Source organism: Phytophthora ramorum (genome assembly GCF_020800215.1).
Source record: "Phytophthora ramorum isolate Pr-102 chromosome Unknown Phyram_PR-102_s0003, whole genome shotgun sequence".
Lineage (NCBI taxonomy): Eukaryota > Oomycota > Peronosporomycetes > Peronosporales > Peronosporaceae > Phytophthora > Phytophthora ramorum.
This window is the reverse complement of record NW_027150649.1, coordinates 3,012,735-3,026,455: the sequence shown is the minus strand read 5'-3', so window position 1 is coordinate 3,026,455 and position 13,721 is coordinate 3,012,735. Positions and strand designations below refer to the sequence as shown.

The 13,721-nt window shown below is 56.1% G+C and overlaps 5 protein-coding genes across 5 annotated transcripts; 4 read left to right on the top strand and 1 right to left on the bottom strand.

Moving 5' to 3' along the window:
* Window positions 1–113: 113 nt before the first annotated feature.
* Window positions 114–882, bottom strand: KRP23_4080 (Large-conductance mechanosensitive channel; the record flags this gene model as incomplete). Its single annotated transcript, XM_067889000.1, has 4 exons — window positions 114–250; window positions 312–413; window positions 482–571; window positions 636–882. 4 exons carry the CDS (start codon window positions 880–882, stop codon window positions 114–116), a joined length of 576 nt encoding a protein of 191 aa, XP_067748198.1.
* A 3,214-nt stretch (window positions 883–4,096) lies between these two features.
* Window positions 4,097–5,725, top strand: KRP23_4079 (Tyrosinase; the record flags this gene model as incomplete). The annotated part of the gene is made up of 2 exons (XM_067888999.1): window positions 4,097–4,799; window positions 4,860–5,725. 2 exons carry the CDS (start codon window positions 4,097–4,099, stop codon window positions 5,723–5,725), a joined length of 1,569 nt encoding a protein of 522 aa, XP_067748197.1.
* A 698-nt stretch (window positions 5,726–6,423) lies between these two features.
* KRP23_4078 (putative sulfate transporter YbaR) lies at window positions 6,424–8,520 on the top strand (the record flags this gene model as incomplete). The annotated part of the gene is made up of 1 exon (XM_067888998.1): window positions 6,424–8,520. One exon carries the CDS (start codon window positions 6,424–6,426, stop codon window positions 8,518–8,520), a length of 2,097 nt encoding a protein of 698 aa, XP_067748196.1.
* Window positions 8,521–8,994: 474 nt separating this feature from the next.
* On the top strand, window positions 8,995–10,482 carry KRP23_4077 (UV-stimulated scaffold protein A; the record flags this gene model as incomplete). The annotated part of the gene is made up of 2 exons (XM_067888997.1): window positions 8,995–9,300; window positions 9,364–10,482. The coding sequence occupies 2 exons, from the start codon at window positions 8,995–8,997 to the stop codon at window positions 10,480–10,482; spliced, it is 1,425 nt and encodes a 474-aa protein (XP_067748195.1).
* Window positions 10,483–11,935: 1,453 nt separating this feature from the next.
* On the top strand, window positions 11,936–13,459 carry KRP23_4076 (uncharacterized protein; the record flags this gene model as incomplete). The annotated part of the gene is made up of 1 exon (XM_067888995.1): window positions 11,936–13,459. The coding sequence occupies one exon, from the start codon at window positions 11,936–11,938 to the stop codon at window positions 13,457–13,459; it is 1,524 nt and encodes a 507-aa protein (XP_067748194.1).
* Window positions 13,460–13,721: the final 262 nt, after the last annotated feature.

Genomic DNA, 13,721 nt, shown 5'->3' with positions numbered 1-13,721 from the left:
ATTTGCATGTACGATTAATCCTCCATGAAGAAGATTTGGGCAAAAAAAAACTCGACCGGTAAGTGGATCGATCACGTACGTGTATTGCAAATTGCTAGCATTCGTGCAGTGCTCTACCCTCCGGTGCTTGGAGGGCCACTGATGTCTGAGCCACAGTTCTTGCATCTCGTAGCAGCGCCTTTCACGAACTCCTTGCAATAGGGGCACAGTTTTTTCACGCCAACCTTCAGCTTAAAGACGAGCTCGAATACTGGTGTCGACATAGGATACGAATTTTAGTGTTAGACCCAGCAACAACGGTGATTGCTTACCTTTCTTGACGGCGATGAACAGGAAAAGAGCGTTGACGGCAAAGTTGATGATGTTTTCGAAGAACAATCCGTAGTTGATGGTCACGGCGCCAGCGTCTCGAGCTACAAATGAGCACAAGCGAAGATAAGCGTTCGAACAGCAATACCGAAAATCCTACGTTTTCCCGTACCTCCTTTCCAGGTTTGCCATGTATCACACGAGCACTCTGGCGTCGTCGATGGGCATCGAATCGGCCAGTAGTGGTTTGCAATTCCTCGTGCTTCAGAGCAGCAACGAAGTCAGCACCACGTTTTGTGCCTGCCACTGCAAACGGCGCCGCTCACCTGTGAAGAGGCTGATGAAAGGCGACAGGATATCCACGACCAGGGAGTTGAGGATAGCGGAGAAGCTCGAGCCCAGGATGAGACCCACCGCCATGTTGAGCATGTTTCCCTGCTGAATAAATTCCTGGAAGTCCGAGATCAACCCTCGAGTCGTCAGAAACTCACGGTTTGCCAGCTCTTGGACCCGACCGAGCAGCGAAACATTTTCAGGAGGAGGAGGTGGCGCAGCAAAAGGATTCCAGCCCATTGTAGTTTACTCTAATGCAGAGAACTGGACGAGGTGACTGGTCTTGGGCCCAAGTTGACAAGTGAGGCGCCTATTCAGGGTTTGAACGGGAGAGGCAAACACACAACGTCTTGTCCTCTCCCAGCTGTACTTCCAGTTGACAAGAGACATTCACAATCGTTCTGTGTCGACCGACTGCTTGATATTAACTTTACTCGTGATATGGCACACTTCAGCTGACGTTGAGTTTCACGGCTAGGTCTAGATGTCCACCTTCATCTGCTCGAGGCACCCAGAGTTTCAGCGAGCCGCCGCCTGTGCCGGGGAGGCCCAAGAAACCAGGACGCCATCGATCAAGGTAGAGCGACCTGCCTCCTAGCGCCGTCACATTCGAGCTCCACGTAGCAGCGCCTCCTGCTCGGACGAACATCTCGTCGACCTTGTCTCCGCCAGAGAAGATGTTCACGGTGACATTTTTGGTGTCGGCGCTCTGGAAAGTGATGGTGACGACACCGTCGCCCTGCCTCTTCCAGACGAGACTGCTATCACTGAAGGCCTCGCCGACAATGTTCAGACCGAGAGTGTTCGGGTCGGTGCCGTCGTCGATCTCTCCGATGAACTGCGTGGGGCCGCAGATTGGCTGGATGTACTCGGTAATTACACCTAGGATGCCAGTGTTGTCGATGCCGAGAACGAAGGCCGTCATAGCCACCTTGTCCGTCACGACGCGAACGTATTGCTTGGCAGTCAACGACGTCCCATTGTCGCTTGTACCTGACTTGATCAGGTCGTCCGTGATCACGCCCAGGGTCTTGCGTAGCGTGTCACGGGTTTCGTAGGCGGTAGCTTCGCTTGACTCGGAGATGAAGTGCTCCATGCAGTTGTTCGTCACAGTGGGGATGTCACGAACAAAGAGGTCGGACTCGTACATTGCTACTCGAAGTTCATTCTGAGTGATACCGGGCTTCTCCCTCTTCATTTGAGCCACGGTCATCCAAGTGTGATCCGTCAGCCGCTTGAGCTCGTAGCCGCACGTGGAGTTGGAGGCCAAACCAGTCTTGAGTGACGAAATCTCGTTCTCGTTCAGCTCCTCCAGCGGTTGAGTGAAGTTCGTCCGCTTGAGAAACGCCGTGAACCGATCCCAGCCCCGGATGATGTTGGCTCCATGGTCGAGGAGCTCTCCGAGCTGGAGCTGGATGCTGTCCACGATCCAACTTGCGGGGTCCATGACTGCGGGGTACGGGAGCCCCAAGCACATGGCGATGATGACAGGGAAATCGATGGTCACATAACTCGTTTGGTACAACACGGCCATGACCCGGTCGAAGGAGGCCTGCGGGTCGTACACCTTGATGTAGCTAATGTACTTGATGAGCATCTTCATGTTCCCAATGATGGCTCGGATGCACTTGGCGCCTGGGACGAGTTTCTTCGCTGCTGCGGTCAGTTGGCCGAACAGGCCCATCGTGGTTAACGAGATCGCCGCTTGCACGACGTTGGACGTCTTGGAGTAGTATTCGAGCCCGCAATCGTCGTTCTGTCGGATACATTCGAGGCCGCATTTCACAGGGTATGATAGAGGGCACTGGGCCCAGCACGTTTTCCACTTGTAGTCGAAGCCAACGGGACAGGTCTTCATAATGTGCGCCTTGCGGTAGCAGGCAGAATCACCGCCGTCAGGTGCGCCAATGGTAGGTCCGACCCAGTTCCTGTGGATCGACTCGACTGTGTCGATGGTCGTGACGTGCGCTCCGAACGCGACTGGGGGAGCTGTACGTGACGAGAAGCTTGCCTCATTGCCTTCAGTATCGAGATCAGTCGAGTCGGACGACATCCTTGAAAGTGAGGAAGAGAATGAACTGGGCGAATCGCTTGCAGCTGAAGACGAGGGCGAAGACGATGCAGCTTCTGCTGGTATGGCCACAGTAGGCGGTTCTGTCGGACTGATGACCACGGATCTGGTAGGTGTGGCGACAGGGTAGCTCGCCGAGATGGCCAGCGCCAGTAGACCCACAGATTGTATCCGCTTCAGCATGATGAGGGGAAGTCGGCGAAATTGAGAATGGCCTCGTCGACTGGCGCATCTCGCCAATTGTGTTTGTAAAGCAGGCCTACGGTACATTCACCACGTGATGCGGCCTTCTCAACCAACAGCTCCCTTGCACAACAGGCGAGGGAGCATGGCAAGAACAAGGCACAAGTATGCCACACTTCGTATCCTTATCTCCTACCGTTTGGCGATGATAGACCTGGGACCACTGCATCAACCTGGACCAGAGCACAAGATGGGCTTGACGTCGACTGCACATCTTTGTTTGTGATTAACGCGGTGATACCTCGGCGAGATTATTATCGCCCAGTCTTTGGGGCAGTAACCTGCTTCTGTCCGATGGTCCAGTTCCGCTGTTTCACAGCGTCGGCCACCGTCGATGCCCGTCGAGCCAATGAAGCTCCTCTCCATGCTGGGATGCACATGCAACCTGTCAACGAGCGAGTCAACCAGCGGCACGCATGCGGATTCCCTCGCTTGATGCGGTGTCTGCCGGGCTCTGGAGACTGTCTGCGGCACTCACCTCTCTCGGTGCACGACCAGACCTGACAGTCAACATTTATCATGCGGGAACCAGGCAAATTAGAGGACCCTCGACATCATGTCGAGGTCGGACATCCCCTGGTCGGAGACACGAGTACGCTTCGGGTGGTACATGCACATGTAGCTCGAGAGATTTACAACCTTAACGATTCCTGCGAAGCCGAGCATTATTATCTCTGGGTGTGGACAAATAGACAAGTAAAAACCAGCAGTGCTATTACCGCAAACAGTAGCCATCGAGCAGGCTTGTACGAACTCGTCAGTTTTCGAGATCAAGAGTTCAAGGCAACAACATGTTGCTAGCACGGCGAGCATCTGAGCAGGGCTGCGATAGGGATGCAAAGATTGGATTTCGTGTGTTAACTTGACATGCTCCCTCGCCCGCTGGACAAGGAAGTTGTTGATTGAGAAGACACGCATCCCAATTCAGTGAATACAGGCTTGCTTTACAAGCACAATCAGCTAGAGCTGGCATCTCTATCCGTATCCCAACAACATTTAATTACACTCGGATACAAAGCTGACGCTGCTTGCCAATCAATATCTTCCAGCGATCTTTGACACCAACCGTCGCGATCTTCGTTGTATGGCTGTAAGGAGCCGCTTAGCGTGTCATTGCGCAATTTGACAAGTTTGACACGCATGGCGTCCTCAAGAGTTCTCGCGCTTTGGCTGGTGGTGACACTGCTGCAGCTTGCAGTGTCCACTGCCCATGGACAGCAAGTCGGAACGTCCTGCTCGCAGCCCCGCATCCGCAAGTCGTGGGACGCGTACAACGACACGGAGAAAGCGCTGTACATCGAGGCGGTGGGGGTCGCCATGGATCGAGGCTACCACCAGAAGTTCGTGCAGATTCACACGGAGCAGCTGACTGGACTGGAAGCGCACCAGACGTGCGTGTTCATCTACTGGCACCGGATGCTGTTGCTGGGGTACGAGAACATGCTGCGCAGCCTCAACACGGCGTACCAATGCATCACGATGCCGTACTGGGACCACCTCTCAGGCTCCGCGCGTCAGGCAAGCAGTACCTGCTCCAGCATCGAAAGCTGCTCTCCGATCATTGCGGACTTCGGTGGGACGACCATCGGGCTGAGCAAGAGCCTGTCAGTCTATGGAGCGACCATCCCCTACACGGTCAGGACGGTTTGCGTGGCCCAGGGCCTGGCCTCTCGGTTTTGCGGGAACAACACGGGGTGTGCGCACTGCATCCTCCGGACACGCAGCAAGTACTTGAGCGCCACTACATATCCGAACGAAGCGTCCTTTGGGTCTGTGTACCAGCAGGTGTTCACGTACAGCGACTCGGGAAGCTTCACCGCCGCCGTCGAGAGAGGCATCCACAGTAAGTATCGCTCTCGCACATGCTACTTATTGAAATACTAAGTTGTCGGTGTGCTTCCAGACGCGGTTCACAACGCGATGGGGGGAGTAATGACGTACTTCCAGGCGCCCATCGACCCCGTATTCTACTCGCACCACACGCTCATCGACTTGCTCCAGACCATTTACTTCAAGTGCCAGAATGGCAACGAGAAGGTTTTCCTGTCTGCTGCAAACAAGGCCAGCGATCCGCGGTTCTGGACGACTTGTGCTCGATCTGGCGGTGGGAACTTCAGCGGCTCGGACAATATTACGATGCGTGCCTTGGCGTACGATGGCAAAACGTTTGTGAACGTTTGGCAGGATTCCCAAAACATGCTGTACCCGTTTTTCAAAGACCTGCCGTACAAATACGCCGACTATGTGGACGCTAAGGACCTGGGCAACTACAGCTACACGTACGAGATCAGCGGCGGTCTGGCCAACATGTACCAGAACTGCAAGGACTCCAACACGCTCAGCGCGGCGTCACTTCTTGCAGATGAACATCAAGAAACTACCGTGAGCTCTCTGCAAAAGGGTAAGGCACCGCTATACCCGTCGATAGGCGACGGCACGGAGGATGATGACGCGGTGCGACTGTGGCACATTACCTTGTTCGAGTCCGCACAGATCGTCGGATACCAAGACTGGGCTGCAAGGGACCAGATGGAGATGATCGCGTGTCTTCACCACGGCGAGTGTATCGGCCCCGTCGATGACTACACCCAGCTCTTCCATGTCAACTTTGGCGTCCAGGGTCACCCCCGCTGCTTCTCGATCCTGCAAGACCTCGTTGCTGGCACGCGCGTTATCGGCATCCCAGAGTGGAGGGAAATCACGAGTCGGTTTCTGCCTTGCCCCATGCAGGACGGCGACGACAATGATGAAGAAGAAGCAGTGGCTTAGTGCTGGACAAGTTCACAGACACAGCATCGAAGGGTACGAGGAGGGTCACATGCGCTACGTGTATTAGGCTATCTACCATGTCGATGCAAAATCTATGAATGGTTGCGCTTTGATTCGATTGGATTCGTTAGCGGACCAACGTGCTACAACCAGCACCTTTGATGGCCAGCGAATCTAGCCGTTCCAGCCAGAACTGAAGCCGAAGGTAGTCCAGGGAGCCAAAGCACTACTAGTATTATATTAACCGAAGAGATTAGAGCTAAGCAGGGGGAAGTACGTAGCGCACAGCTCTTCCGGATCCCATGATCACCGACAGGGATGGTACCGAATTTATTCGGCAGCCATCCGCCACCCATTATCAAAATGCTCCGTGCCAACACCGCCCGCCACGGAGCAGTAGCACTAGTCGGCATACAGGTACATGTGCACCGATAGCTGTTCCCTTCGTTGTCTTTATCATGCAGCGTGTTGATGCCGTTCGTCAAATATCGAGTGGTTGCGCAGCGCTTTTCCGGCGGGTCGTGTCGTTGAAGTGCAATTGCATCGGCTACGCACCTCTCCGTCCCACACAACATGCCCCAATTTGCATCCCAGTCCCATCTCTAAAGCGACAATTGTCCGGACACGGCACTTTAACAGTTATTTTGCGACGTCAGTGTCCATTCGACCGCGCAGCACGCACACTCACTCTTGCAGTCATGGGAAGCAGTCAGGCCGGCGACGTCGAGCAAGGGCCCACGCCGCGGCTCAGCGGCGCGTCCTCGTGCTCCATCTACTTCCCTCCCACACAGCCCTCCAAGTCCACCCAGCAGTACACGGCGCTCGAGTCTAGCGACGCCACGCACTCGCTGCGCCAGCAATTTGACGAGAGTGTAGGTCAAGGTGCCCGTAGAATAGTACGCACCGTGCGTCTGCTCTCACACAAGACGCCGCAGCTATCGACCACCGAGATGACGAACAAGCTGCGCAACGACGTCAAGAGCTCTACGCGCTTCTATTGGCAGAACCTGCTGGTCTTCCAGCGGGAGATGCTCTGCGGTGTAGCCGCCATGCTGCTCATGATGCCCGAGACGGTGGCCTTCAGCTACGCGGCCAACCTGGACCCGCTCAACGGCCTGTACGCCACGGGCTTCCTGGGCCTGGCCGTGAGTCTCTTTGGCGGCGTGCCGGCCACTGTCGCGGGCGCCGCCGGAGCCGTGGCCATGGTCATGCCCACCATCACGAGCGGCACGGGATCGCTCGCGTACTTGACGTACGACGAGCGACTGCAGCACCTTTTCGTGGCCGTGACCATCGCGGGCATCCTAGAGCTGCTCTTTGGGCTGCTGGGACTCTCAAAACTCTTTGCGATGATCCCTCGCACGGCGCACATTGGCTTCTTGAACGGCCTGGCACTCATGATGTTCATCTCGCAGAAGACCACCGTCGAGGTGTGCAAGAACAACACGATGAACTTCGGAGAGTGCGAGATCGCGGGTGACCTCCAGTGGATGAGCGCGTCCTCTCCGACGACGTGGGTCACGATCGGACTCGTGCTGCTGACCATGGCTATCATGCACTACTTCCCCAGGACGCCCTACATCGGCCACTTGATCCCGCCCACGCTCGTGGCGGCGATTGTTGGTGCGGGATTCGAGTTTGGCATCAACCGCCCGCTGCTGGGGTACGACGTGCGCACCATTGGTGACACGTCTCCTCTGAACGGCGGGTTGCCGACGTTTGCGGTTCCCAAGTTCGGTGACGTGCAGGACTGGGGTGTGGTGCTGTCCACTGCTGCTAGTATCATGGCCGTCGGACTGTTCGAGTCGCTCATGACCCTGCAGTCTGTCGTGGACCTGAAGAAGGAGCAGCTTTCCCAGACGGCCACGCGCAAGGAGTGCATCGCTCAGGGCATCGGCAACGTTGTGTGCGGCTTTTTTTCTGGCATGGGAGGCTGCTCCATGATCGCCCAGTCCAACGGAAACGTGTTGAACGGTGCGCTTTACCGGCTTTCGTCATTCATGGGCGCTGTGTGCACCTTTCTGGTGGTGTTCTTTGCCAGCTCGGTGATTGAGCGTGTGCCGGTGGCATGCCTTACCGGCATCCTCTTCGTGATTGTCATCCACACGTTCTACTGGCCGTCACTCAAGCTGATTTTCAGAGTCAAGATCACGGATTCCATCGCCATTATCCTCGTGACGGTGCTTGCAGCTGCCATGAACCTGGCTATTGCCGTTATTGTCGGTGTCATTTGGCAGTGTCTCGTCAATGGTTGGCAGAGTGGCCACCAGCTCACCTTTCGCACTGGGATGGAGGTTGTTCCCGTTGTCGACGCTCACGATCGCGCTGCGGACCACGAGCTGCTCACGAACCACGAGGAGGCCAAGATTTACTACCTCAAGGGCCCGCTTCTTTTCTCGTCGGTGGCTTCCTTCCGCGAGTTCTTCGATGTCCTCCACGACCCGAACGTGGTTATTTTGGATATGAGCGACTGCACCTTTGCCGATTTCTCCGCTGCCGCTGCACTGCGTGAGGCTGCCATTCGTTACCGTGACGCTGGAAAGACGCTGGTGGCGCGCAACCTCGACCAGCAGTCTCTGGATATGCTAAACCACGATTTCGGCTGGGACTCGGTGGAGCACATTCAGATCGCGACGCCGGGCACCGCCACCAATGGCGACGAGCTCGTGAAGAGCAAGGTCGACAAGGAGCGCGCGTCCCGCCACTCGCACGCGTCCCAGGGATCGCTGCACCAGCTGCACATTCCGTCGCCGTGCGAAACGTCCACATCGTACCGCCCTGTTACCGGACCATAAACTGTTTTCAAGTATCAGGGAGGAAAATTGTCGGTGAGACGGCTGCTTCAATCGGCGTCAAGACATTCCATCGCTGAACTTTGAAGCACAAGGTCGAGTCGGTTCGTGGAGATCCCTCCCCCGGGGTGGCCTCCCGCTCGTCAGCAAACAGCGCTGCCCCCAACAATGTTGAACCCTTTCAAGCCCCAACACAAAGACAATGATTCTGCTGTCCGGCAGAATTAGCCGTTTTGCAAGCGAAGCAAGTAGCTACTCAATCAAGACCGGGAGCAAAACCATTCGTAGAGAAGCAAACTCACTAGCTTGCCAACACTAAACGAAACCAATGACAATTTCCCTACTCCTCGTGCTTCGTCAAACCTGACAACTACCGGTAGCAAGGGCAAAGTTGTAGAGTATCACCACTCTACAACTTTGCAGGTCACTCTTATCAAACTAATCCCCACTCCAGTGACTGCGTTTCGGTTCTCAGCAATGCACCGCCGCCATCAACCCGCCAACGGTGGCCTCCAGGAGCTCAATAGCGAGAACGAAGCCGCCCGTTTCGACGAGGCTCTACGTGGCTACTTCCGTGATGCCCCACCTACCCGCAAACGCGCGAGAGGCGGCGGCACAGCTAACCAACCTGCAGAAATCGATACTGAGATGTGTTTGAAGCAGCTCAAGCGCCTACTACGCGACGCCGCAGTCCCAACGCAGTCTCAGTACATTCGCAGACTCCACGCAATGATTTTGCACCAACTGAAGCGCGGCACCAAGTCACCGACGGTGTTTGCTAAGGTATCGAGACTTCATGACAAGTATCAGGTCTTGCAGTGGTTCACTGGTTGTGTTTTTTCGCAGGCGGTGGCGCTGTGTCGAGAGATTTTCAAGCGGTCGGTGGCCTTCCGAGCGCTCATTGCGACGCAGACCGCGTCTTTCTTTGACCAGCTGCTGGCTGCGGCGGGCGAAGACCCGAGAGCCACCGTGTCGAGAGCGTTGCGCGCGAGAAATCGGAGCTCGACGCAGTTGACGGCGGCGTTGGCGCTGATTGAGGCGTGGAAACAGGACTTTGGGGAGAAATATCCATCGCTTGTGGCGGGCTATGCAGTGCTGGTGGAGAGAGGGTACGTGTTCCCCCATGAGCGTGAGAGACAGCGGCAGGAACGGCAGCAGCAAGTGACCACGCGACGACATCGGGAGCGTGTGAGCGACGCCAAGAAGCAGCAGCGAGATAAAGAGATGGCGCAGTTTGTGCCCGAGATGGAGCAGGTGCTGCTGGAGATGAACCGCGTGTTTGAGATTCTGGTGCCGACGCTGGATGCGTTTCAATTATCGGATGGAGAAGAGCAGGAGTCAAATGATGCTGCGAGTACAGAAGAGAAGCAAGCAGCATTGCAGGACGATAACAGTGATGTTCAGTGGGAAGACGTTGCTACTCAATATTCAGCAACGGGTGATGGAGGCGAGGAGGAGGACGAGAGTGTGGAGTGGGAAAGCGTGGAAGCGGAGGGCGATAGCTCTCGAGATACTGCGGTTGTCGGCGGCACTGAGGAAGAAGACATCGCCGAAGATCAGATGGATATTAACGAGATTGTGCAGGCCTATGGACTCGGCAGCTCGTCGTACCACCTCACCATCGAAGTTTCCAAGCGCATCTGCGAAGAAACGGCCGACAACGACGCGCTCTTCCGGAACCTGGCGGACGGTGCGCTGCGCATGCGCAAGCGCTTCCTACCGTTATTGGACGATTGGGAGCAGCACTCGACTCTAGCAGGGTCGTCGGCTTCTAGCTCTTCAGCGCTGCAATCCCAACGCGCGGTGCTGGAGCGGATTCGCGACTTGCGAGATCGCATGACGCGAGCGCTGTTGAAATGGGAGGACCTGGTGCAAGGGTCCAAGCAGTCCAAGCGAGACGCCTCCGCTCGACGTTCAGTGATAGCATTACCCATCGACGCCTACGATCCTCCTGTCAAGCGGTAACGCCGTTCCAACAATCGATCTTAGATTGTTTGCCCACAGGACTGCATCGACGTCCCGGGGACCAACGCGCACTTCTTCCTCTCCTCGGACTGAAGACTCTGGTACGGGAGGGGTGAAAGGCATCCTACACGGCGCATGTACAAGGAGGAAAGCGTAACTTTCAGCGGAGAATTGGTTGCAATTGTTCTGCTCGCGTTACCGGTATATCCATGCGAGCTCAACTTGCGAAGGCGAGGAATAGGAAACACTTTTTGAGCTTTCGGTGAGTGGGTATACACGTGAGAGGGCATGAGCCCTGGCTCGGCACGGCAAGTATGAGGCATCCAGCTGGCATTCTCGCAGCTGAACGCCCTCACATACGTTGATATAGGGGGCGGTGGGATAGTGTGCAGGCTGTTGACACGAACCATGTCATTCGCAATGACATGCTACTACCATCTGCGTACATTTACCATCGGTAGCGTCAGCGATTTCCAGGATGCAGCTTGCGGTCCAGCATGAAGAGTAGCGGCGCCATTTTCAGCAGGGCCATAACGATGCTATGGTGGACGTGCTCATGCATGCTACAGTTTGTACCGTACTGTGCAACAAGAAAACTCGTTCTACAGTCGCTGCGACGTCTATTAGTTTACAGCACACAAGTTCCTTGCATCCCCAAAACATTCAGCACAGCTAAGCTTACCATCGAATACTGTAGATCTCTCGGCTTCAATTCGACGCTTACATCTGCAACCCGACAGCGTCCAACGCCCAGCCAAAAGATCTTGGCCTTTGCATGGTCCTGTTCACAACCTCGTTAAGCCGAATCCACAAAGTCAAAATTCGTCAAAAGCACGACCCCCTCAACGACGCAGGTGACAAGCCAGTGCCAATACATGCAGGGAAACCTGCACGTCCCGCCTCAACAACCGTCCAAGCTCAGATTACCAGATCAGGTTTGGGCCGCGTCTGTGCAAGGTACTTGTGACACTTGGCTACACAAGTCGACAACGCTTGCATTGCAACGCCGCAACGAAGGTCTCTGCAATCCGTTGACCGTCATGCAAGATGGATTCGCAGTCAAATGCCGAGACCAACCGTGGCCAACACCTCGCTCCAAACCCGAAAACTGCGAAAGATACGTTCGGTCTAATCATCCTTGTCATCCTCATGAGATCACCTCGCCTCGTTTGCAGTTTGCACTTGCAGCGCCTATCCAACTTGTCGACGCGTGACGAGCAAGAATTGCATCAGAAAATACAGCGGAAGCCTATGCCAATGGCATAGGATAATGCCATGCGGCCTTGCCGCATGGACCTCCACGTATCTTACGCTCCAATCCCCGCAGCACCACGGGAAGTCCGCGGCTGCAGCATTGCGTTGGTCCCGCCCAGCCGAGCGCCGGCGTCGGTCGACGGTCACTTCGGAATCTGACACGCACTACACAGTCCCCGACTACACGTATTACCTCGCAATGAGCTGCATCACGAACGAGAGCGTCGCCGCCGATGACAGCAAGCGCCGCTTTCCTCTGCGTGCCATTGAGCGCTTTGGCATTGCCGAGCCCGACGTGTCCGTCAAGTGCTGCCACGCCATCGCCATCAGCGGCGACATGGACCAATTGCTGCACTTCCTGCCGACAGCAGTCATGCGCACCTACAACCGGCACCCGCGTCTGCGAGCGCTCGTGCTCAAGGACGAGGAGTTCATGGCTGAAATCCAGCCGCGGATCACGCTGGACGACGTCGCGGCCAAGAAGCTGCTGCGCGTTCGCGAACTCTCAGACTCTGAAGAGGACGTGGCGGCCTGGAAGGACTGGAACCACTTCGTTCAGACAGAGACCCACATCCCGTTCGACCGCTTCTCGCAGTTCATGTTCTACCTCACAGTGTGGGTCAACAGGGCTGAGAACAAGGCCCGCTTCTTCCTCTTCTCGGACCACATCATGTCGGACGGCGACTCGGGCATGATTTTCGTCAACGACACGCTGGAGGACGTGGCACTGCTGTCGATCGAGGCGGCCAAGCCCGTGACCGAGTTCCCACTGCGACCGTCGCTCTACGACATGTGGTTCACGAGTCCGTGGTGGCTCAAGCCCGTGGCTAAGACCATGCTGGCGCTCGTGGGCGGCTCGGCTTTCATCGACTTCATGAAGGTGTTCAAGCCCGTGCTCACCCCGCGCGAGGACCAGAAGGACTTTGGCATCCCGTTCGAGCAGAACAGCACCACGCTGTTGAGCCAGGCCGGGAACCCGACCAACATGCGTGACACCCTGCGCAGGTGCAAGGATGAAGGCGTCACGCTTGGTGGGGCTCTCATCCCGATGCTGGTGCTGGCCTTCTACCATGCCAGCAAGGTCGACCACAAGCTCAAGAGCGTTGACGAGACCGACGGCCCGTTCCGCTTCGTGGCGGACATTTGCTACAACATGCGCCAGCGTGTACCGGAGCCTGCGGAGGAGCGTCAGGTGGGTCTCTACGTGACCAACACCCCGCTACAGTGGCTGGCCACCGAGGGCGTGGACATGAAGACGGCCAAGTTCTGGGACCTCGCGCGCACCTCCAAGCAGCAGATGGCCAAGCAGGGCGACAAGCTCCTGGAGATGGCCATGCCGTGCTTCCTGATGGACCGCAAGCTCACCAAGCCGAGCGTTGGCGCACTGCTGGGCGACTTTAAGATCCCGAGCTCATGCACGGGTGACGCCACCATCTCGAACCTCGGACGGTACATCTACAAGACCAAGCACATTCTGGCCGCCAACGGCGAGCTCAAGGTGGAGGACATGTTCGCCTTCTGCGCCATCCCGTTCGTGGCCACGTCCTCGACGATTTGGCTCTCGACTGTCAACAACTTCAACTACTCGCTGGCTCACAAGGTCGACGAGAAGGTCGGCAGCGAGCTCTTCGACGCCTACGTCAAGATCTGCGAGAACGCCAGCAACATCCAGAAGGACGACACGATGGAGGACGTGCTTAAGCGTCTCGGCATTGAGGCCTGATCTGTGTCTTTTACTGTAGTATTATCCATAGTGCTTAGCGTTCATATGAAAATGAAATCCCTACGAGAATCCTTCGCGCCGTCGGCTGCGATCGCAAATCTGAGTGGCAAAATGGCAGACTTCGTTGAAGCAACCAAGCGATTGCGACGTACAAAAGCTCGTGATGAAGTGGTGGCGACCCCGTTGCAGAGACCAAGGAATGTATGTGAACATGGCACGCCTTAGGACTTCAGCTACGGCTACGGCGAACTCACTGCTCGGC